Raw genomic sequence first — 25,369 nt, forward strand, 5'->3', positions numbered from 1 at the left:
GCAGATTAGATTTTTATTTTATTTGAGGTCTTATACAATTTTTAAGCTGTATTGCTTAGGTTAGGTACCATATAAAATTAAAAATAAGGCTTGATATGATGAAAATATTTTTAAATGGAATGTTATTTGAATTGGTTACACGTAGACTAATAAATATAGAAATTAGAAATGTGTGCTCGTATTTTTTTTTTTTAATTTATGTTTTGCGAGAGGAGGCCTTTGTCCAGTTGTGGGTCATCCGATAGGACTGCAATAATACTTATTTTGTAAACTCATAAATTATATAAGCTTCTTTTTGTAATATTTACTATTGCATCAATAAATTATTATTATCACTTCCAACTGCCAGACGCTGCTACTGAGTTTTTTTCGATGGAAAAATCTAATAACTTTTTACCGGCCTCACCTGGAATTTGAACCCAGGCTCGAAATCTGCGGCCTCAAACCTAACCACTAGAACACCGACGCAGTACAATTCATGTTAGTTTAAGTTTATACAACAGGTCCACACGTGTAGATTTTAGCGCACATGTTTATAGTATGTGTATTTATTTGTGGGTTTTTTTTTTATTATCGAGTCACAACCGAGGATGTTTTTACCATGAAATAAAAAAAAAATATATAAATCTCAACAAGCTATTAAGTTTATAAAATGTATTAGATTTAATGTTGCAAATAAAATGGCGTTGACGTTTAAAAAGTATTTATTGAGATTAAATATTGGAACGCGTATCTTATCAGTACCTACCATGTTGAAAAAAATATTATTCATTTTTTTTTTTGAATTATTACATTCTTAATTTAAAAACAACAAACCAAATCATGACTACATAGAAACAAACAATTAAAAGAAACAGCGATAATTTTTCAATATATATTCTAGACCTGGTTTATACGTACAGTTGTACGAAGAGTTTCGATTAAAGCGCACACGACTCGCATTCATTAGTATATAAAAAAATATTATAATAATAAAATATTTAAGAACGGTGTTAATAATATTACGAATTTGTTTCTGGACGAAAGATAAACGCTGTTGACAGTAGAATAAATCTCGAATATATTTTGGCGCGAACGGAGTTCGATGACCTCGATTATTTAATGGTAAATATATATTTTTATTGATAATACATTTAAATACAATGTAACCTACTTTATATAATTTTTTTTTAATTAAATTAAATGTTGATCGGAATAAAATTATTGACATTATGATGCATGATGCAATATTAATATTTTATTATTTATAATCTGTACTGTTGTTACCAAATGTCATTGCGTTCGAGAACTTTAGGAGCGGGATAGAGCGGCGGCCGGCGGGTGACCGTAGACGAAAATTTAGTAAACGGCACTAATTTTTCTTAACAGCCGGTGAATGTCGTTTCGTTGTGTGAAGAGGTTTTTTTGGCCTCTTATTTTATAGTTTTAATTTATTAAGAGCTGTGATATAAACGTACTGTGATAGTGTTTAATTTATAAGACTTCAATATGTATTTTGTAACTGAAGAAGGTAAGGTTATATACATAATTTTTGTAGTCCAAATGTTTGTTTCAATAATTAGATAATAACACATACATTATATTTAAAACGTATATAATATATCAGAGATATATTAATTATATTTTTGTTAAAAATCGGTTTCATTTATAAGTCACGTAGGCAAGACGTTTAACCAAAATTACTTCTACAATACAATACATAGGTACAATTTCCCTTTTTTTTTAATATAAAAATCATAATTTGATATTGTAGGGTTTTTTTTAAAAATATACATAGGTGGATGGTCAAATGGGTCACCTGACGGTAAGTGGTCACCACCGTTAAATTGACGCTGTAAGAAGTATAAACCATTCATTACATCGATAATGCGCCTATAAACCCTAGAGCTAACATAACGTAGCCAGTGTAATTACACTGGCTCACTCACCATTCAAAACACAACAATACTGAGAATTACTGTTTGGCGGTAAATATCTAATGAGTGGATGGTCATCCAGACAGGTATCCACAAGGCCTTACCACCAAATAAAAAAAGTAATAATAAGTTATAGTAGAGTTATTAAAAAAGTAAATTTAAATTAAAAAAATAAAAAATTGTAGAACGATTTCGTTTCGACGTTTTTTATTTTTGTCTTCGGCAAAGAATGCCTTTATTCGGTTTACGTTAATAAATGTTATCGACGTTATTCGTTAGTATAATTTTATAATTATACTAAATGGGAACTTACCATAGATTACGGATCGTGTGATTTACGTGTGTTCTAACCATAAGAGGAGAAAAGACAAATAGACGACTTTTGTAATGATGCCGTTTTGAAGGTCGACGAAACTGTTATCGGAATTTTGGAAGTAAAATCAAAGTGGAAATAAGTAGTTAAGTGCAATATTGTATTATAAATAGAGGTATATTAATCATAAATTCTCAGTAGTGCACAATATAGCCAAGTTATTAGCGAATCGCATGAAATACGTAAATCTAAGGTTTGTTTATCTTCATTCCTGATTCGATTGGAACAAGCTATGAACGAATACGACGAGGTCCTAAGGACAGTTTAAACAGATGGTCTCAACATTTATTAATTCTTATAAGCTAACTAGCGATCCGGCCCGGCTTTTCACGGTTGCAGTGCTGATACTAAATATACCACAGAATGTCTTACAACGTTCACAGTTTTTCAATCATTAGACAATACAAACCGCTATATCTCTGCGTTTTAAATCTGTAATATCTTCGAAAATATTCATTTAAATTACATGCCATAAAGGTCATATTGATCTATATTAAATGTTTAATGTATTTAAGGTACTTTTATAGATACGAATTAATGCTGTACTGCTTAAAATCGCTTCGAAAATAAGTAATTATTTCTCGTAAAAAGTAAAGGATAAAAATGGTTATTGTAGGCTATCCCTAGGAGATAGACATATACTATACATATATATACATTTATATATATCACTATACCCATAGTGAATATCATAGATTAATCAAGCTCTCGACCAACGATATCGCAATTTGCTGTCAAATGTTGTTTATTTGACTTTTTTCCTGTTATCGTTAGAATTCAGTTTAAATATTTTAGTGACAAGAAATAATAATAATTATTATTTAAATTGTTGTAATTGTTTATTATTTAATTTGTACCCAAAGGTGGGGTACCAGTACACCATTGTTTACACGCGTTTAACTTATGTTTATAATTCACGGTGCTTGGCGAAGGAAAAAAACGTGAAGTAATCTCTACGGGGTAGATGAGAATCCGGCACGTGTATCCAAAGCGAATTGGGGCAGCGCCCGCGCCTTCCGTCGCTTTTTAGAGGTTTTCGTCAGATGTGAGGCATATTACTCCTGTTACTCGACTGCATACAGTCGGTAACTCTTTTATGAGGCAATGTATACGGTTTTACAATAAGCGTACGAAATGCCTCTATTGTGAAATATAAAAAAATACCACAACGCTCATATGCGAAAGGTTATTATAGAATTTGTAAACTCATGGTTTATAGCACACTTTGGAGAATGGAATGATCGCCTCCTGGATATTGGATATTTATTTGTGACATCATTACATAGTATAAAACAAAGTCGCTTACCGCTGTCTGTCCATGTGTACGCTTAGATCTTTAAAATTACACAATTTGATGCGGTTTTATTTAATAAATACAAAATAATGTACACTTTAAAAAGGTCTCAAAAAAGTCTGCGATAGTATATGTCTATCTCTTAGGGATAGCTCACAACAACCATTTTTTTACAGCGTGTAATTCAAATGAATATTTTCGAAGATATTACAGATTTAAAACGCAGGGACGTAGCGGTTTGTATTGTCTAACGACTGAAAAAACTGTGAACGTTGTAAAACATTCTGTAGTATACTTATTTTAGTATCAGCATTGCACCCGGTGCGGAACCAGTGCGGGTCGCTAGTATTGAATATACATATATATACAATTATATACAATATAATGAGAATCCTTCGAGTTCTATCCAATCTGTTCAGAGTTTTGGCTGTGATAGAGCAACAGACGGACAGAGTTATTTTAGTGTAGATGTTTTTGCATGCATTAGCAGCCCCTAAATGTCCCACTGCTGGGATAAAGGCCTCCTCTCCCTTTGAGGAGAAGGTTTGGAGCATATTCCACCACGCTGCTCCAATGCCGAGATGGCCCAGTGGTTAGAACGCGTGCATCTTAACCGATGATTTCGGGTTCAAACCCAGGCAGGCACCACTGAAATTTCATGTGCTTAATTTGTGTTTATAATTCATCTCGTGCTCGGCGGAAGGAAAACATCGTGAGGAAACCTGCATGTGTCTAATTTCAACTAAATTCTGCCACATGTGTATTCCGCCAACCCGCATTGTAGCTTATAAACGAATTCGATTAAACTTAGCGGTAGGGCTTCGTGCATGGGTACCACCGACTCATCACAAAATCTACCAAAATGAATACTTGTTTTTCTGTTCTGAGTATGGCAGTGCAACACTGACATAACATCTTAGTTGGGATGTTTAACTGTCCTTACAGTGCTTATTTATACGGGCGACGGTTACCGCTTACCATCAGTTAACTAATTTCCAAGTCAGTCAGTACAAAAAACAAAAAACCAATAAATGAGTTCGTTAACCTTTATTTCTTATAACTTTTGAAAGACTAAAATTACCTCAGACTTAACCATACAAACTTCCAATCCCCGTTTTACCCCCTAGGGGTATAAGGAACCCGCCTGCATGTTTGTATTTGTTATAGTTTCTGATATTTCTTGATTAATCAGTAAATGGTATTTCGCTTATATATATATATTATATAACACTAGATAACTTTTTTTTTTATTCTCAATTCTCAAAAAGTGCAGATATGAACCAAAGAGGTCGTAGAAAGCGATTGATAGCGTCAAAAAAAGTAAAACAAAATCTATGACAGTTACGCTGCGGATGTTCTAAATAATATATTTAATCTGTTGACTATCCGACAAGGTTATGATTGTCTTATCACAGTTCTTAGAAGACATCGATAAGAGACCTAGGTTTTGATTAAAAATAAAGGTAGTTAAAATCAAGCTTATCACTCGGTACGGAAAATTAAATAAAACCATCCAAATCGTTTCTTCATCCAAAAGCTTTTAAAGTATATAACTTTAAAAGCTTTTATTTACTTGCAATGTATATGTATATATGTATGTATGTGCGGGTGGAATCTTGCTACTCATTTTTGAGGCAGATATCTTTAACCGATTTGGCTGAAATTTTGTATACACGTTAAGTTTGGATGACAATACACGATAAGCTGCTTGACGTCATTATAAGTCCAGTATGGTGGAACATTCGAGATGGCGGAATAGTTACTTTTTATGCACTTCTGCAATATAGGTATCAAATGGTAGGGCTTGTTGAGAGTATATCGAAAACATAACTAAAAAGTAAAAAATAAATTCAAAGTAAAAATACTTTTAAAAAAAAGCTTTTATTTGAATGAATATACACAATTTCTTTAATATCCATAAAAGTTTGTCGCGAGGTTTTCGTAAGTACATACATAGAAGTATTTAAAATAACTGAAATAAAAAAAAAATAAAAACTTAGCAGATTAAATTAATAAATTAATAAAATAAAATAAAATAAAACGCTACAAGCTTTTATGATAAAATAAATTGTGTATATTCATTCAAATAAAAGCTTTTTTTTTTAAAAGTATTTTTACTTTGATTTAATTTACAGTTAAGTGCGGTTCAGACTCGCGTACTGAAAGTTCCGTACCATCAAACATGTGAAATTTTATGTTGTACACGTTGCTATGGGTAACGCTCGTATTTTTTGTTATTCGGGTTGCTATGGGAAACATCTTTCTTAGCATTAAACTAACAAGCAATTGAACGTGTTTTTCTATTATCCGCAAACATCTCAAAACAGATAGACGAACAGACAATGATTTAGAAATATTGAAAAAGATTAACTACTGAGTTTCTTGCCGGTTCTTCTCGGTAGAATCTACATTCCGAACCGGTGGTAGCTTTACTTTAAATAGTTTGTTAAATGACGATTCAAAAGTGTTCGTAAAAGCCTACATGATTAAAGTATATTTTGATTTTGATTTTGTAACTATAAATTTACGTCTTTTTTTTTTAGAATGTGTGGGAAACGCGGAAATGATCATATGTTTTGGTTGAGTAGACTTTTATGAACCGAGATGGATCAGCGGTTAGAACGCGTGCATCTTGCATACAGGCAAGCAGCTCTGAATTTTTAAGTGCTTAATTTGTGTTTATACGGTATATATTCACGGCTCATCTGTATATTCTGTTCCAATAAAAGATAAACAAACCTTAGATTTGCGTATTCCATGTGATTTGTTAATAGCACAGCTGTATCGTACATCAGTAACAGTTCTTGATTAATATATATCTATGTTTACGTTATTATTCCACTTAAATACTTATATCCGCTTTAATTCGATTCCAAAGTTCCGATAACAGCTTCGTCGACGTTCAAAATGCAACATGCAAGTGCATATTTAACATCGTTTCGATTAAATTCACCAGTGATCCCCCTATACCCCCCCTCCCCCCTAGAAATTTTGTCGAAATATAGTCTGAATATGAATGTAATACTTTTGTAATAATCCTTGGTTATATATTTAATACATTTTCAAGATTACATCGGACAGAGAAACGGATATGTCAAAATGAAACGAGTCGATGATTTGGTACCGTAGGTTAAAACGTAAAGCGCTATTTTATACGTTCACAAACATCACAAGTTACAGCTGTAAAATATATTTGTATATATATATGTAAACGAATGCAGAATACGCTAATGTACACATCAACTAGGTAACCCGCGGATTACCTGATAGCATCCGTTAAAGTGTTAAATTTTAAATCAATAAGCTTATATATTTTGTACTTACCTAGTTAGTTGAGCCGAGATGGCCCAGTGGTTAGAACGCGTGCATCTTAACCGATGATTTCGGGTTCAAACCCAGGCAGGCCCCACTGAATTTTCATGTTAATTTGTGTTTATAATTCATCTCGTGCTCGGCGGTGAAGGAAAACATCGTGAGGAAATCTGCATGTGTCTAATTTCAACGAAATTCTGCCACATGTGTATTCCGCCAACCCGCATTGGAGCAGCGTGGTGGAATATGCTCCAAACCTTCTCCTCAAAGGGAGAGGAGGCCTTTATCCCAGCAGTGGGACATTTACGGGCTGCTAATGCTAGTTAGTTTGCAGAGTAACGAATAGGTACATCGTCAAATTGCGGAAGACAGTGTTAAAAAATGTAAATTGAGTCTGTCAAATTCAGACTGTTGTTTTGTTGTTGTTTTTTTTTTTCTATTTGTTTAAATTTGTTATATATCTTATCAGCGGAGTAACATTTTAGTTAAAATTTGATATATTGTTTCTTTGTTTAACTAATTTACAAGTTTTATTCAAACGAGGATCCGATTTATACGATTTACCGTATGCATGGTCGTTAGTCTGCAGATTACATAGGTATTCTGCATATTATCTAGTTGATGTAAGAATAGAATAATTTTATTTTCACTTTAACTGACTTGGCCAGATAATCTGCAGAATCCCTTGTTAATTTGCACCAGGGTTCGCGGATATATATCAGCGGATATATATCACGATATGTATCAATTGATTTTTTCCTATCTTCTGAACGACACTCATAGATCTATGCTTAAGGCCTGACTCTGATTGATTACTTTTTATGATTAGTCGATTACAAATTAATATTAAAATAAAATCAGTTGATTTATCTCACAAACAAATGAAGATATAATAATAAAACGTACTTGTTCTCTGAGTGTACATTAAAAATTTCTCTCTCAAATAGATAGACACTAATTCCTTTGTTACTTTTTTTTTAATAAAAAATGTGGTATTTCGACACCTTTCACATTTTTATGTGTTAACAGAATGAAATTCGCTTCGTTTTCTTAGCCTGGATATATATCAGATATATATCGGATATATATAAAAAAATCGGATTTTTGATATTTTTTATAATAATCGGATTTTTTCGAACCCTGATCTCACTCGCACTCTACCGGTAACATATACATACCTACTTCTTAACTTGAAGTTCTTAGTTGACTGCACACCTTGGGAATGAAATGATCGCCTCCAGCCTGTATCAAATAATTATAATATAATTATCATTGTACATGCAAAATGGTAAAAAAAAAATATATATATCCCGCTGAGTTTCTTTCGCCGGTTCTTCTCAGGTCCGAGGTGTTAAATTCCGAACCGGTGGTAGATTTTTGACAATCAATAAGCAAGTGTAAACACTTCTATATTGAATAAAGATTTTTGACTTTGACTTTGATCATTATTTATAGAATTGTAATAGCTAAGAATTTTAAGACGCTTCCGTTGTAATAAAGAATTATTTACTTGTTAGTTTATACTTATGCTTAGATCTTTAAAATTACACAAAGGTTTTTGATGTGGATTTAATAGATAGATTGATTCAAGAGGAAGGTTTATATGTATAATACATGCACAATATAGTAGAGAAACACTGATAATTTTTGAGGTTTCTAATGTGACGTCATAAATAAACACATTTTGTGCGCTTACATTGCAAACGCTGGTTCAACCCTATGAGATAAATCAAAATAATGTACTACGGTAATGAAAACCTTTAAAGTTCTATAAAAAAAAGTCAACGATGGAACATGTATGTATGTCTCTTAGGGCTAAACCACAGTAATTATTCTTTATCTTTTACTGAAATAATGGTTTATTTACGAAGCGATTTCAAGCAATACAGCATTAATCCTTATTCAATTAAGTACATTAAATACATTGCGCATTTAATATAGATCAATAATAGCCCTTTACGGCGTGTAATTTAAATGAATATTTTCGAAGATATTACAGATTTAAAACGCAAGGACATAGCGGTTTGTGTTGTCTAATGACTGAAAAACTGAACGTTGTATATAAGGACATACTGTAGTATATTGTATCAGCATTGCACACGTGCGAAGTCCCCCTTGACATAAGTTTAGGCGCCCTCTGTATAAACAGAGGGCGCCGACGTAAACACATTAAATCAAACTATGATTACATTACATTAGCAGCCTGTAAATTTCCCACTGCTGGGCTAAGGCCTCCTCTGCCTTTGAGGAGAAGGTTTGGGCCATATTCCACCACGCCGCTCCAATGCGGCTTGGTGGAATACACATGTGGCAGAATAGACACATGCAGGTTTCCTCACGATGTTTTCCTTCACCGCCGAGCACGAGATGAATTATAAATACAAATTAAGCACATGAAATTCAGTGGTGCTTGCCTGGGTTTGAACCCGAAATCATCGAAAGATGCACGCGTTCTAACCACTGGGCCATCTCGGCTCAAAGCTACGATTAATACTCGTTAATATAAGGCTGATAAAGTAACCTGTAAAAACGTACCCACTCGCCCGCTCCCCGCACGGTCCCCTGCGACTGCAGCCGGCGTTACTTAAGTCTATAATCTGTGAACGAACAGTTCGGAGCGACGACGTTTGACCAATTTCGGCCGTAAGTTACCGACCCGCTATTATTCACGTAACGATATCTCCGATCAGTGGTACGGGATGTTGTGAATTGATGAAATGAAAAAACACTTCCGTTAGTATAAATGCGGTGACGTCACAGACACTTTGTACAATGAATGCGAGAATGTAGGTTTATTTCATACGATTTCACATCTTAACTCATCACCGACCCGTATTGGAGCACCGTGGTGGAATATTCTCCTGGAAGTCGAGGCCTTAGCCCAGCAGCAGCAGTTAGGCTGTACATGTTAAATAATGAATTTGAACAAACTTGACAGTTGACTAATCTATTTTTTTTTTATGCATATGGGCCACCTGATTGTAAGTGGTCACCACCGCCCATAGACAAAGGCGCTGTAAGAATTATTAACCATTAATTACATCACCTATGCGCCACCAACCTTGGGAACTAAGATGTTATGTCCCTTGTGCCTGTGATTACACTGGCTCACTCACCCTTCTAACCGGAACACAACGATACAGAGTACTGTTATTTGGCGGTAGAATATCTGATGAGTGGGTGGCTCCTACCCAGACGGGCTTGCACAAAGCCCTACCACCAAGTGAATCTAATATATATTTATTTATAATACAACACTATTCCACTCAATTACTAACGTCTACTTTAGTTTTACCTCAAAATTTCCGATATGGCCCATGGATTTTTCCATTTTTATTTACTGTATATGCCGATCTGTTAACGGGCCACTATCGCCCATAGACAGACATTAGGCGCTGTAAGAAATATTAATCGTTCCTTGCGTCAGCAATGCGCCACCGACCTCGGAAGCTGAGATGTCATGTCCCTTTTAGTTGATAAATTAATAAACATGGTGTACATGGTCCCATTGTTTCAGATATTTGACATATTCATGTTGAAGCCAGAGAAGTTGAAGCAAAATGTTTCCCTTTGGCGAGAAGGGGAAGGAAGCCTGTGACGAACGGCTCAACCTGGAGTCTTGTGAGGTCAGTGTGTTCAAGCCGCATCTAAAATCGGATTTCGTCAATAACAAATGTCATCGATTTGATGTTGATGGGTATTCACTGCATCTAAAAAACTATGAATATCGTTCTGGTACGTCAACGCACTCAAAGTATGTACAATAAAATAAAACTCATGATATATTCGCCCTGTCTCTTAACTTAAAGGTAACCCGTCTGTGTGAAAGAGATGAAGCTAATTTTAATCTGACTTCGATATCACCTTCGTATCATCTCTTAACAAAGACATCTTAAATCGGACATCAACGCCAATTATTAAACCAAATATCCGTTAAACAACGATGTCACAAAAATCGGTTATTGCCCATGCCTAAGTTAGTCACACATATTATTACTTCGGGAATATCGGAACAATTAAAACACTTCACAACTCACCCCGATATATTATTCTTCACGTATACATTAAAATTGAACTGCACCCACAAACATTTCTTATTTACTACGATACCAAACGTTCGCGCGAATTAATTCGGTACTGTGACATCTAAAATTAAAATAATAAACTAAACATAATGGGCCGAGATGGCCCAGTGGTTAGAACGCGTACATCTTAACCGATGATTTTGGGTTCAAATCCAGGCAGGCATCACTGAATTTTCTTGTGCTTAATTTGTGTTTATAATTCATCTCGTGCTCGGCGGTGAAGGAAAACATCGTGAGGAAACCAGCATGTGTCTAATTTCAACGAAATTCTGACACGTGTGTATTCCGCCAACCCGCATTGGAGCAGCGTTGTGGAATATGCTCCAAACCTTCTCCTCGAAGGGAGAGGAAGCCTTTAGCCCAGCAGTGGGAAAATTTACAGGCTCCTAATGCTAAAAAAAAATGACTTTTACTAAATACGTATTGCACGGCTCCATCTGATGTTGCATTTATGAACTGGGAACTAATAAAACCCATATAACTGTACCGATTATACAGTCAACGTCAAATAATTAGATGCTCAGGGTATTCAAATAAATAGACGCAACAAAAAAGTCAATATCGGTACAAACAAAGTTTCCTTATTGTTGGCAACAATATACTCGCTCAAAAAGTCGAGACGCTTAAACGGTCATATAGATGGTTTCAGTCAAACCGCCAATGGTATCCAAGCATTATAAGTGTTCAAAACTACGGAACACTTTATTTTAAATATAATTTCCCACATCAATGAATATCAAAATATTTGTGCAGAAAAGGAAAGGGATAGAAACTACTGCAATCGTTTTCATTTTAAGCGCGAGGTCATAGATATGTCTTTTCGTGTCTTTAATTCGCGAACCAGCCAAATCTATATGAGTAAAATTTTCAGGAGGCACTTTAAACATTATAATATTTTTAATGGGGATTGTTTAATATTAAAAAAAACGCTTCCAAAACTGTCCAATGTTATCCACATTCAAATCCGTGTTCAAACAATTTAAGCTGGTTACTGATTTTTGAATACCGTAAAGGTAATCGGAGTATAAAGCTAACTGAACATAACTGCGCATTCGTGGGGATGGCGGTGGTGATTTTTTATCATCACGTAGACTTTTTGCGAGACTTTCTATAAAGAGCCCCATATTAAGAAAATACTTATATTCCTATTTAATCATCCAATTAAGCTTAAAGCTTGTGCTAGGGGGGTATAGTGACAAAAGCTCAAGAGGTCATGATAAAACCTGCTTTTAATATCGCCACGCGGCCCAAAAACGATTGAACTATCGACACTTTAAAATTTGAAAAGTTTACTTGGTGTTAGGGCTTTGTATAAGCCCTCCTGGATAGGTACGACATAATGTTGTACCGCCAAACAGCAGTACTCATTATTGCTTTGTTCCGGTTTGAAGGGTGAGTGAGCCAGTGTAACTACAGTCATACGGGACATAACATCTTTGTTTTCAAGGTCGGTGGCGCGTTGGCGATGAAAGAAATGTTTTATATTTCTTACAGCGCCATTGTCTATGGGTGATGGTGACCGCTTACATCATCAAGTGGCCAATTTGTCCTTCCGCCAACCTAAATCATAAAAAAAAATATATTTAATCTGTGGAAACGAGTATCTTTAAATTGCTTAAAAAGAGTATTTGGTTAATATTCGCACTGATATATTTTTTTATGACTTGGAAACGATTTTTTGTGTTCGCTAATTAAAAGCTACTCTTCATCAAAATATGCAACGTTTACTTGTATTATAGTAATGGGTAAAGATAAAACGGATCAGTTCAAAACAGTTCCTTTTCATCTTTGTTCTTCAACCCATTTTCGTCGGAACGTTGACGAATTGACGAACCATTGACGAACTTTAGTGTTATCAATGAATATAGCGAGTTAGCCTTGCAGTAATCATGACGTATAACATGACGTGATATTTGATGTCTCACTCTAGTTGAGCAATATTACTATTATGTCCTCACGGAAAATGTTTCGGTACCATCTAACGGCATACTCTAGCACCGCGTGCTCATTGGTCTCATCAAATAGCGCGCTTCCGCGGCTTCCTGTTACACACTTCCGCCCACTTACACGATATCACTTCCACATATTACAGGAAAGCGAATGGAAAAATGTTACGCATCAAAACCATAAATGTTCAAAAGATCCGAAATCCTAAACGGTTTTCTCAAATGTCGGATACTGAATAAAATAAATAAATAAAATAAAAAAGGGCAAACATTATCATTACCAATTTTAAAATATTCATCATCTTTACAGAACCTCTTGGTGGTTAGAGAAAGGAAAACCTTCGTGAAGAGATACTGCAGGGTCATTTTACAAGGGTTCTGTGTAACAGCGTTTATAATTCTGGCATTTTTGTGCTACTATTATCGTAAGTACATCTTTGATGTTTTTAGTAACTTTAAGTAGCGGCCAATATCTCTACTGCTGGGCAAAGTTTTGCTCCTCTCATTTCAGGCTCGGAGCTTGGCGGCTTTAGTGGAACAAATGCTGCGAACATGCGGATTGGTGGTTAGGTAATGCAGGTTTTCTGACGATGTTTTCCTGCGGTTGTTGTGTACAATATATATAAATATAAATATAACTGACGAGCCGAGTAAACCCAAATGTCAGAACACGTGAGTTTTAAGAGATGAGATCGAGCCCGAGTAAGCACAAATGAATTTCCTGTGTTTAACTTGTGGTTATACTCAATCTCGTGGTCGGATTTGAAGGAAACCATCGCGAGGAAACCTGTTGGGGCCGTATTGAAGTATGCCACATGCGTATCCCTCCATTGACCGGCGTTGGAACATCTGCTAGCTGTTACTTTATGTTTTTACAATTTGTAGGACCGACTGACTTGTGTTTCGGAAAGGATGGAAAACAGGGGACTTGTATGGACATATTTAAGTGTCCATTTGCTTTCAACGAGATAAAGGAAGGAAAGAAGCCAGTGGTAGGCAAACTTATATAATTTGATAGTTGTCTTGGACTGAAGTTCCTTATCGTGCTTGGTGATGGGCCTTGTGCAAGCCCATCTGGTTGAGTACCATCATATATTCTATCGTCAAACAGCAACACTTAGCATGGTTGTCTTCCGAGTGTGCCAGTATCGCAGGCATAAGAGACTAAACATCTTGGTTCCCAAGGCTGATGGTGCTTGACGATGCGCATTAATCAACCCTAAGGTTAATAATTCCTAGTACCCATGACCAGGGTCAGTACCTACCCAGGTGAGGTTGCACACCGCCCACTCACCAAGTAAACTTTCAAAGTCTTATATAAATCAACTTTTTATAATTTAATTGCAGTTTTGTGATAAACTCAAAGTTTGCTGTCTGGAGGACTATATACCCATATTAGACGCGAGAAATCTAAGGCCTCATAAAGAGTAAGAATCATTTTAATTTTAAAGTTTAATATTGGTAGGTACACTAGCGAACAGAACCACCTGATGGTAAATTGTGAGCACTGCCCACCTACATTGCCATCTACTCATCTGTTACATTACCAATGTGCCACAAATCTTGGTAACTAAGATGTTAGGTCCCTTGTGCCTGTAGTTGCACTGTCTCACTCACCCTTCAAACCGGAACGTAATGAGTGGTTTGTTCCCATCTTGGCTTGCACAAAGCTCTACCACGTATTGAGAAGGTGGAATATAATCACACATTGAACAGATTAAAGGATGCACATCCTGATTTGAAGCTGTGGCATTTTGTTGAACAGTAATGGTATTTAAACACGTGTGTTTCCATTGCGCCTCTTATTTACACGTATTTAATATTCATTGCAGAGAAACGACGACGACAACAGACGATTACAAGTATGTTTTTGTGACCCCGAGCGTCCGTAGGTTTCCAACAACCGATGATCGCTGCGAGCCATTGACGAACTATTCAACGACCGCTCCCTACAGGATATCGTTCCAGAGTAAGTGTTCTTTATATATTAATCTAAATGAATATTAGTAACGGCCTATATATTTCCCACTGCTGGGCTAAAGCCTTTGAGTAAGGTGCACATGATGTTTGCCCTCACCGAGCACGATATTAATAATAAACACAAATTAAGCACATGAACATTCTGTTATGCCTGGGTTTAAATCTGCAACCATCGGTTAAGCCATCACTAGACTAATGTTAGGTGAGCGAGTGTAACTACAGGCACAAGGGACGTAAGATATTTGCTCACAATGTTGGTTCCGCATTGGTGTGGTATAAAAAATGGTTATTATTACTTAAAGCGCCAATGTCCACGGGCTGTGATGACCACTTACCTTCAGGTGGTCTATTTGCCTGTCCGCAAAACAAAATCTAACAGGATGAAATTTTGCCCATGAATTCCTGAAAAAGGATGAATACTAAACAAGGATTTGTCAAAATGGTCGTTACCGTAATCGTACTTTCGAAAATTCATTCCAATGACAATTTTAAGTATAAAAGTAAGAAACAAGGAAAGGAAGGTTCTGAACAATTCGTTTGCTGGTTCACTCTGTATCTCGTAGCTTACTTTTCACGGGGAATGTTCTGAGGAATTGCTTGGATTAAGTACCTGTTGCTGAATTTCACCTTCAATTCGAAGTTCACTCCTCACTTCCTCCGCACCACTTAGATCTCCGAAAATCCACCGAAGCGCGTTTTCAAGGCATTTTTTGCCTCACAACCACTCGGTTGAACCAACTTTCGCCGGCGGTTTTTCCGAACCGATACGACTTGGGAACCTTCAAGACAAGAGCGTACACATTATTCAAAGGCCGGCAATGCAGTATCGGTATCAGGTGACGTCACCGTTTGCCAGCTGTACCATAAAAAAATATATGTTGACTGGCAAATGGGCCACCTGGTGGTAAATGGTCACCACTGCACATAGGCATTACATGATGTAAGAAATATACATAATTCCTTATATCACTTATGCGCCACAAACTTTGGGAACTAAGGTTTAATGTCCGTTTAATGGCCCGTGGAGAACTAGTGGTACCCTCCGAGTCGGGCGTTCACAAATCCCTACCGCCAAGTTTAAATAGCTGAACACCTTGCTAACTCGAACCCAAGGATACTACAGTATTAAGGTGTGTCTAGTGACGTCACTAACCTGGGTCCTGGGTCCACAAACCTTTGCGTTCATTCGACAGTATGTTACAGATGTCCCACCCTTTGACAGGTTTTGTTTTGATTTAATTTCATTGTTAATTGAAAACGTATGTTCGTATGTTTTACATTTGTTGTTTTTTGTTTATAGCGCCGCTCTCTACCCGTTCAGTAAATTTTTTTGATCTCTCTTTTTTTTATGATATCGGTAGACGGACGAGCAAATGGGCCACCTGATGGTAAGTGGTCACCACCGGCCATAGACAACGGCGTTGTAAGAAATATTAACCATCCCTTACATCATCAATGCGCTACCAACCTTGGGAACTAAGATGTTACGTCCCATGTGCCCGTAGTTACACTGGCTCACTTACCCTTCAAACCGGAACACAACAATACTGAGTACTGCTGTTTAGCGGTATAATATCTGATGAGGGTGGTATCTACCCAGACGGGCTTAACACACACAAAGCCCTACCACCAAGTAAATTAATTCTTTGTCAAATCGTAAAAATTCAGTAAATTGCAATCAAGAATCTTCCTTAATTTTCTGCACATCTACGGCTGAAGCTCTTCGAAATAAGACCGTATTAGATCTTCTGCGTCCAGCTACCGTCCCATAATCAAAACAAAAATCGGCTTACGCTATTAATGTATAAGATTTGGTGGGCTTCTGATTTATTTCTCTCATGGAATATATGGTATTCCTCATGACATACTTTACAAACTAAGGGAAACTAATTTAACCGGTGATGGAGCAACGTGTAATCTCTTTTAGAATGTCTGCAGTACCAAGACAACTTCGTGTTTCCGTGCGAGGACAGTCAGACGCCGTATATGGGAATGGAAAGGATGAACCATTGTAACTGGGGCCCGGAAACTATGATCATTGGTGGAACTGATGCATCTTATGGAGAGTTTCCTCATATGGTAAGGAATTTTCTTGGACTGTATACCCTCAGACATCAGCGTGATCCTTATCTAGTTGGAGATATTTCGAGGTGTCTGTTGTTTATACTAATATCACGAATGCGAAAGTAACATTGTCTGTTACCTCTTCACGCCTAAGTTGAACCGATTTTGATGAAAATTTGCAAGGACATAGGGTACCTTTAATTCGTCCCTTCTTGTGGGGTTGGTATTGGTAAATTTATGTACATTTCGCGCGAGTGGAACTGCAGGTGCAGATAATTTCTGTATTGATCGAGATATTGTCGTCGGACCTGATCAGTTATAGGACGATGGACTTCAAGCACCCCTCGTCACGAAATTAGATAAGAATTAAAATATACTTAAATATTCTGATTTTGGGTCATAAAAGCAGATCATAGTAGAGCAGGTCATAGAAGCAGAAAAGTCGTATTTTTTTTTTGTCTCACGTGACCTAAAACACGAGCCGATTTCGTGTGATGTCTTAAAGGCAAAAACTGTCATTTCAGTCACATCCGGCACTTTGATAAACTTTTCTGGTGTTTCAATGCTAGTATTTGTACATTTAGAGACTAAACACCAACGATAGTGATTGTTATTAATTATTTTCGCAAAAAAACACCAAATATTTATTATTAGCGCCAGTCGAACATACACAACTGTTTTTATCAGTGTGACGTCACCAAAATGACTGACAGAAAATTCAACATTTTGGAGTACTTTTTCAAACGTAGTAGAATACCCTAATAATTTACGTGTGATCAAGTACAGTGCAACCTTAATATAACGTACCTTAATATACCGAATTCCTCGATTTAACGAATTATTCGTAATCCCCTTGAATCGTCCACGAGAGTCAATGTAAAATATCCCTTTACATTACGAACATTTTTTGCGAACAAATTCTTTATAAACAAATTTTCAACTATTAAGAAAAAGTATAAATACCTCAAATTTGTAAACCCTAAACCTTAAAGTCACCACCAAAAATATTGGCTACCTCCCCAATTGTCTTCAAATAGAAAATCTATAAGGTAATTTGACAAAAATTTGTTATCATGTATTAGTAGAAGTTGTAACAAGATAAGTACGTAATGTTGAGATGAATAGAACTGTTTTTTTACCTCTTTATAACGAATTTTAGCCTAACCTAACCTAACCTAACCTAACCTAACCTCAACAAATCAAACCTCAGTTTAACGAAATTTCTGATATAACGAATATTTACTTGTCCGATTTTTAATATCGAGGTTTCACTGTATATCCTACTTATACGAATGCTAACTTATGTGTTCAGATATTTGCTAGTCGATCACGAACAGCAAAAGAGTTTTGGATGTACAGTCGGGGTAAGAAAAGGTCCGTCACCTTAAGGTCTATTTTCGTGTGCTCAGTATGCGCGATAATCTGCTTTACCGATTGAGTATGACATATTGCGTCGCAATGTACACTATTTTGAACCTAGTTATCATACCGTGTTAGTTTAATTTTACGTGCAGTTTTCTGTTTAATGCTTTAGTCTCAAAATGTGTTAAGAGTTTACGACTTGATAAAGGAATGAATTTGAAAACTGACGAAGGTTTTCTTACTCTGACTGTACACTGGAATAGAGAGGGCTCGTACTCTGACTGTACACGAAGGCAACCTTAGACTCGACCCCCCTTTCGTACTAGATTCACAATTCGAACGACATTTTTAGGCGCTGCTTGGTTACGATTCGCCAGATAACGAATGGCAATGCAGTGGTTCCATAATCAGCGACAGATTCATACTGACCGCCGCTCACTGCACGTTCAGCCGCAACGGGTACGTTATTTTTTATTATAGATATCGTTTCGCCGATTTCAGTCATAGCGGCCAACCTGATGTGAGACCAGGAAACTACTTAGGATATTATAGTGCAAGCACAGGTCCACTCTCATCCGAGACGGTCAGAAAGAATTCAGGCGCAGGATCGACGGCTTAAAGTGTTGTCTGAAGCACGGGAGTGCGCACTGCCAACATCCAGACTTCGGTCTGCTACTGAGAATTTCGAGAATCGATAAAAGCCCGATGACATTTTATTGGCCTGATCTGGGGTTTTAAACCAGAACCTAAGGCTCTGTGACCTTATGTCAGGCCACTAGACCAACGAATGTGGATGGAATAATAAGGTCGATGAATAAAAGTATGACGTTGATAATTAGTATATATTTGGAGGTAGTTGTGAAGAGTAAATCGGTTTTTTCCCTTTTGTCATTCTCTTTCCCTCATATCTTTCTTCTCGATCGTGTAATGAAGCTTCCATTTAGATTCTTGTTATTAAACTGGAAAACCGGCCACTTGGGCCCAAATCATTGCCACCCGGAGACATGACCACCTTACGAAATACGAGGCGGCAGTGACCATTTACCATCTGGTACCCATTATATACAAGGAATCTTCTCGTCTACTAATAATATTAAGTTCATTAGGAAATCAATACATTGACACTCCAATATATATATTTAACATTCCAGCGGTAACGTTACGAAAGTACGCATCGGCTTCTTGAGGATATCTCAGACGATCCAGCGAGATGAGTTGTACTATGTGTCAGAGATACACAAACATCCGCATTACAAGTCGCCGGATATGTACCACGACATTGCGCTCCTGAAGACGGATAGGAAGTAAGTGATGGTGATGGTCAATATAGGCGTAATCGGCTTTAGAGGGGGGAAGGTAGCTTGGGAGGGGGCTTACTGGTGGCAATTTACTCGATGGTAAGCTTGCCACCTTCTATTCCCTGTACTATTAAAAACATAGTATCTGATCCAATAATTATCGTGTTAATAGCAGCCGAAATGGAATATCACGTGTTTGAATAACTTAAGTGCTTATTAAATTAGGTCATAGGTTCAAATCCGAGGCAAAGGAAAGTGATAGCGATGGCGACCACCGGATAACCTCGGGGAGATGTGACTGGTTGACTCACAATTCGAAGTTTGCCGGAAGACTATGTGATGGTTATGTTTAATGAATATGTACTAATGATTTGATATATCTGGTGTTCTCTCCTTCTAGAATGATCCTCAACCGATACAGGGTACCAGCTTGTCTACACGACGGCAGTTCAATCAGTGATGACACGGTCACAGTCACTGGGTGGGGGGCCACCGATGCACACTCAGGGAGTAAGGACAATTTACAAAAGGTAAAACTTGGTCAAAAAGAAATTAGGTATTCAAGTAGGCTCGTAAAAGCAAGTTTGAGTCATTTTACACTGTTGAATTGAATGTAAATTCTATCGAAACCGGTAAGAATCTCACTAGTTACTTTTCCATCATTTTAATTAGGGAATTTTTCAAGTGATCAACGATTAATTTTTTATATATCCTGCCTTGATGTCAATAAATGCCAAGTCCACGATTTCTTGTCTTTAATATAGTCTTGAATTGAATAATGTGCCTTATTTGAAGATATAGTAAAAATTTAAACACATAGTATATGTATATATTTTATTTCAGTCCGATTGGTTTACTTGGTGGTAGGGCTTTGTGCAAGCCCGTCTGGGTAGATACCACCCACTCATCAGATATTCTACCGCCAAATAACAGTAAACTGTATTGTTGTGTTCCGGTTAGAAGGGTGAGTGAGCCAGTGTAATCACAGGCACAAGGGACATAACATCTTAGTTCCCGAGGTTGGTGGCGCATAGGTGATGTAAGGAATGGTTAATATTTCTTACAGCGCCTTTGTCTATGGGCGGTGGTGACCACTTACCATCAGGTGGCCCATATGCTCGTCCGCCAACCAATGCCATAAAAAAATGATTGTTTTCGACTTGGATATTAAACGACAATAATTGCCGTTGTTTTTGTTCAAAGTAATAAATCTAACATAAGTCTATCAAGGACAAAGCCCTGTTGGAAAATAGGTTTTGCGGTTTGAATATGATCTCGTGTAATTATTTACGTTCAACATTTAACTAGTGAGTTTGTTATTAAGAATATTTCGTTTTTATTTATATACATATGGGTTTAGCTCGTTCCTCAATACTTGACTGGACTCGGTGCGGTGCTGCCCGATAGCTGATTGCTACGGCGCTGTTGCTGACCAATTCCAGCAGGACTCCAAGCTTCCACAATCAAAATGCTTGAATCGATATTGTTTTCGACAGATTTTGTCCTGTCACGGTCGCCAATTATGTCTAAGTAATAGACAATATATATGTAATTGTATTCAACTAACATTGACTGTATTTTTAGATGATGAAAAAGAGTTTCTTGCCGGTTCCTTTCGGTAGAATCTACATTCAGAAACGGCGGTAGAGCTTCACTTGACATAGTTTGTCAAGTGTCGATTTTAAAAGTGCTCGTGAAAGCCTGCTTGAATAAAGTGTATTTTGATTCGAATTGTTTTTATATTATTGATGATATGAAGGATTTGTAATTTGTCTTCTCTTCAGGTAGCACTCGATAAGTTCTCGGACGATGAATGCGACACGTTATACAGTTCGAACTTGGTGCGGCACATGCCTCGCGGGTACGACGGCAACACGCAGATATGCTACGGAGACAGGGTCACCGGCAAAGATTCGAGTAAAGTAAGAGAACACTGGATCAGTATTTTTATTATGGAATATTCACTTGGGCTTTGTGCAGGCCCGTCTGGGTAGGTACCACACCGCTTTTGAGATATTCTACCGCCAAACAGCGGTACTCAGTATTGTTGTGTTCCGGTTAAAAGGGCGAGTGAGCCAATGTAACTACAGGCACATAACATCTTAGTTCCCAAGGTTGGCGGCGCATTGGCAATGTGAGGAATGGTTAATATTTCTTACAGAGCCATTGTCTATGGGCGGACGAGCAAATGGGCCACCTGATGGTAAGTGGTCACCATCGCAGCACTGCTGTTGAGCGGTTGAATATCCGATGAGCGGGTGGTACCTACCCAGACGGGCTTGTACAAAGCCCTAGCACCAAATAGAAAAAGTTTAAAAATTATGTCTTGTAATTGAAAGAGTGCTCTATTTCAATAACAGAGTTATGATGTAGAATTTTAATGCACTCAACTGCACTTTCCAGGGCGACAGCGGAGGTCCAGCTCAGATAAGTCATCCTGATTTACAATGCATGTACTTACTGACTGCTATCGTGAGTCACGGCAAAACATTAGGCGTGGCCGGCCACCCTGGTATCTATACGCGAATCGCACCGTATCTAAGCTGGATAGAATCCATAGTCTGGAACTAGACATTCCTTCGCCTAACTGATCCCACCTCTAGCTTCGTTTGAAGATTATCGGCGAGCATCGAAATCGTGACATTAAACCTTTTAAGATTAAGAGTGAGGATGTACGCTGCTTCCCATTTCGTGATTGGATCGATTCGAGAGAGATGGCGAGATGTTTTGTGCGCGGTGATCTCGCTTCCTCGGCTGCTCTCTTCAGAACTACCGAAGTCTATACGAGGCTGAACCTTTCCCCGAGAGAAGAGACAAACTTTGAGATGTTGGATAATGTTACCAGATATTCGGAAATGAAGTTACACTTTATACTACATATTATAAATTAAGGGACATTTATCGAAGTATGTTTGTCGTGCGCAGTACAGGGGGCGCTGACGTCATCACGTTAAATGAAACGACGTTTAATACTCTTTAATTTAAGGCTGATAAAGTTATCAACGCCATTTGCAAAATTAGATCGATAACCCGTAAAAGCGTACCCGCTGGCCCGCTCTCCTGTGACTTCAGCGGGCGTTACTTTAGGTCCGTACTCTGTGGACGAACAGTTCGGAGCGACGACGTTTGGCCAGTTTCGGCCGAAAGTTACCGACCCGCTGGTATTCACTTAACGATATCTCCGACAGTGTTACGGGGTCTTGTGAATTGATGAAATGAAAAATATGTCCCGCGGCTAAGTTAACGAATGTGTTTGATCGTTTTCTTGCGTTTGGTCATAAATGCCGTATATTACTAGGGGTATCATTTAACGCGGTGACGTCACAGACACATAGTATAGCTTCTAACTAGCAATCCAAGGTATGTTTATCTTGACTCCCTCGATTGGAATGGTCTATACAGCAAAATATGTCATTTTAGTTCCTAGTTTAAATACTATTAGTGTTTGTTGAATATCTGGACTGATCTCAATGGGAAGAGTAATGAATGTGATTTTGTTTTTGTTTTTTTTTATCATAGGATTTTTAGGAGTTGCCAGTATGAGATTTAAGTATTTTGTAATTTGATAAAAAGTTACCAATAGAAAATCGGAGTCAAGACATTTCTATCGAAAATTCTGTAACTATTTATGCCTTGTTAAATTAAGTATTTTAAAAAATTGTTTGATCTCCCTACACGCTTAAAGTGCATTTATGCATCCCTTCCACTTTAGGGAGGTATGTGGGTCTCTGAGTGCCAAACTACTTAAAAATAATACCTATATAAAGTAAAAGTATTATTCGTGTCTTGCTTTTCAGCCGCGTCACAAGGACCTTTGTCATATATTTACTAATATTTTTAGTATCCTCTAAAACTCGCATTGTAGAGGATCACCAGGAAGAGGAACCAAACCCGTGGCTTTTTGACTCTTTCTAATATATCCAGTTACAGTATTTTTGTCATATATATATATATATTGTTGTAGGACAATCGGACAACAACAGCGGAAATTCCAAAACTTTTCCAAGGTACAGGAGTTTTTCCAAATCGTCCGCGAGATTTTTGGGTACATTCCAAATATTTTAGTATGTTTCGGTCACTTGGAAACTTATTGGGTGGAGCGCTGATCTGCTAAGTTTCATGACATATTTCAGTTATTAAATAATTTGTTCGATTGTCATACAACATAGTGTACAAATATATATATATATATATATATATATAATAGACATATAAAGACGTAATATATACAAATATGACAATAACTTTATGGTAGTTTAAATATACGTTAAAAGTTTAAGTCGCCTTGCATTGTTATTGTTGGGGGCCTGGCCGTTTTTTGATGGCGGTGATTCGAGATAGTTGTATTTTACATTCCATCGTGTTATTTATAATATATTTTTTTTATTTATTGTTTTTATAAAACGAATGATTGTGAAAGAAATGATTTGAATTTTTTTGTGTTTTATTTTTATCCTTTATTAATCCCAATGGCGGACAGACATTTTTATTTATTTTATTTATTTAAGCCTCATTTATTCCTTAGTATAATAATAGTAATAAGAGTTTTTTTTTATAAATCTAATTTTAACTATGGACCTCTCGACGAGTATAGGTCTCCTCCATCTCACTCCATTTTTTTCTGTCTTGAGCTATTCTCATCCAGTCTTTGTTTAAGAATTTTAAAAGTTCGTCTGCCCATCTTTCAAGGGGGCGACCTCTTTTCCTGTTTCCGGGAGGGCCAGCCCATGCAGTGATTTTCCTAGTCCTCTCTTTTTCCTGACGTGCAATGTGATCAGCCCACTTCCACTTTATTTTTTTGCAGTGGGTTAATGCATCAATAATTTTTGTCCTGTCTCTTATTTCACTGTGTCGTTTTTTGTCACTGAGTTTCAGGTTTAGAATGTTTCTCTCCATGGCTCTTTGGCATTTTTCAATTCTTTCCTACGTATCTGCGTATTGAAGATCCAGGTTTGACTTGCATATGAGAGGCAAGGTAAAATACATGAGTCTAGGACTGTCTTTTTTAATCTTAAAGGTAGATCCGATTTTAAAACTTCTTTGTTGCTTCAGAACTTGTTCCATGTCATTTTAATGCGTCTCTTTAGTTCGTCACGGTGTCTTGATTTTGAGAAATAAATTTTTTTCCTAGATATATGTATTCATGGACATATTCCAACTGTCGATTATCCACAAATATGGGTGCTTGAGTTTTGGTGCACATGATTTAAGTTTTTTCGATATTTAAATCAAGTCCAATGTAGCGACTGACGTTGTTAAGTTCGTTGATCATTTCTTCAAGTTGTATTGCGGTTTCTGAGAACAGTACGATGTCATCTGCAAAACGTAGGTTGCTAATGTATCGTCCTTTAATATTTATACCTTTTTTGGCCAATCGAGTTGTTTGATGTTTTGTAAAACAGTTATAAACAATGTCGGGGATAAGGGGTCGCCCTGTCTCACACCTCTGCCTGTCTATTTCGGGGCCAATTTTGTCTAGTTTCACTCGGCTGACACTTTTTTTGTAGATTTCTTGTATAAGTTCAATTGTATCTAATGGCATATTACATTCGTGAAGAGCTTTCCATATGCTAGTATGGGAGATTGAATCATAAGCTTTGGCTTAGTCGATGAATGCACAGTATAAGGGGCGTCTTTGTTCTTCGTATTTTTCTATTATTTGCTCTAGAACATGAATGTGGTCTATTGTAGAGAAAGATTTTCTGAACCCGGCCTGTTCTACAGGATGGAATTTTTCAG

At 36.9% G+C, this 25,369-nt stretch overlaps 1 protein-coding gene across 2 annotated transcripts; it reads left to right on the forward strand.

Moving 5' to 3' along the window:
* Positions 1 to 979: 979 nt before the first annotated feature.
* On the forward strand, positions 980 to 23,987 carry LOC125074691 (phenoloxidase-activating factor 3-like). Of its 2 annotated transcripts, none has more exons than XM_047686079.1 (12): positions 980 to 1,104; positions 10,413 to 10,521; positions 13,237 to 13,351; positions 13,812 to 13,918; positions 14,274 to 14,353; positions 14,759 to 14,895; positions 16,834 to 16,985; positions 18,685 to 18,791; positions 19,484 to 19,636; positions 20,031 to 20,160; positions 21,415 to 21,552; positions 22,034 to 23,987. In XM_047686079.1, the coding sequence occupies exons 2-12, from the start codon at positions 10,456 to 10,458 to the stop codon at positions 22,199 to 22,201; spliced, it is 1,353 nt and encodes a 450-aa protein (XP_047542035.1). In that variant the 5' UTR covers positions 980 to 1,104; positions 10,413 to 10,455; the 3' UTR covers positions 22,202 to 23,987. The 2 variants fall into 2 exon arrangements, with proteins under 2 accessions (XP_047542035.1, XP_047542034.1); XM_047686078.1 differs by lacking the exon at positions 980 to 1,104 and adding an exon at positions 1,314 to 1,510.
* The last annotated feature ends 1,382 nt before the right edge of the window (positions 23,988 to 25,369 follow it).

The sequence above is a fragment of the Vanessa atalanta genome, chromosome 28 (genome assembly GCF_905147765.1).
Source record: "Vanessa atalanta chromosome 28, ilVanAtal1.2, whole genome shotgun sequence".
Classification (NCBI taxonomy): Eukaryota; Metazoa; Arthropoda; class Insecta; order Lepidoptera; family Nymphalidae; genus Vanessa; species Vanessa atalanta.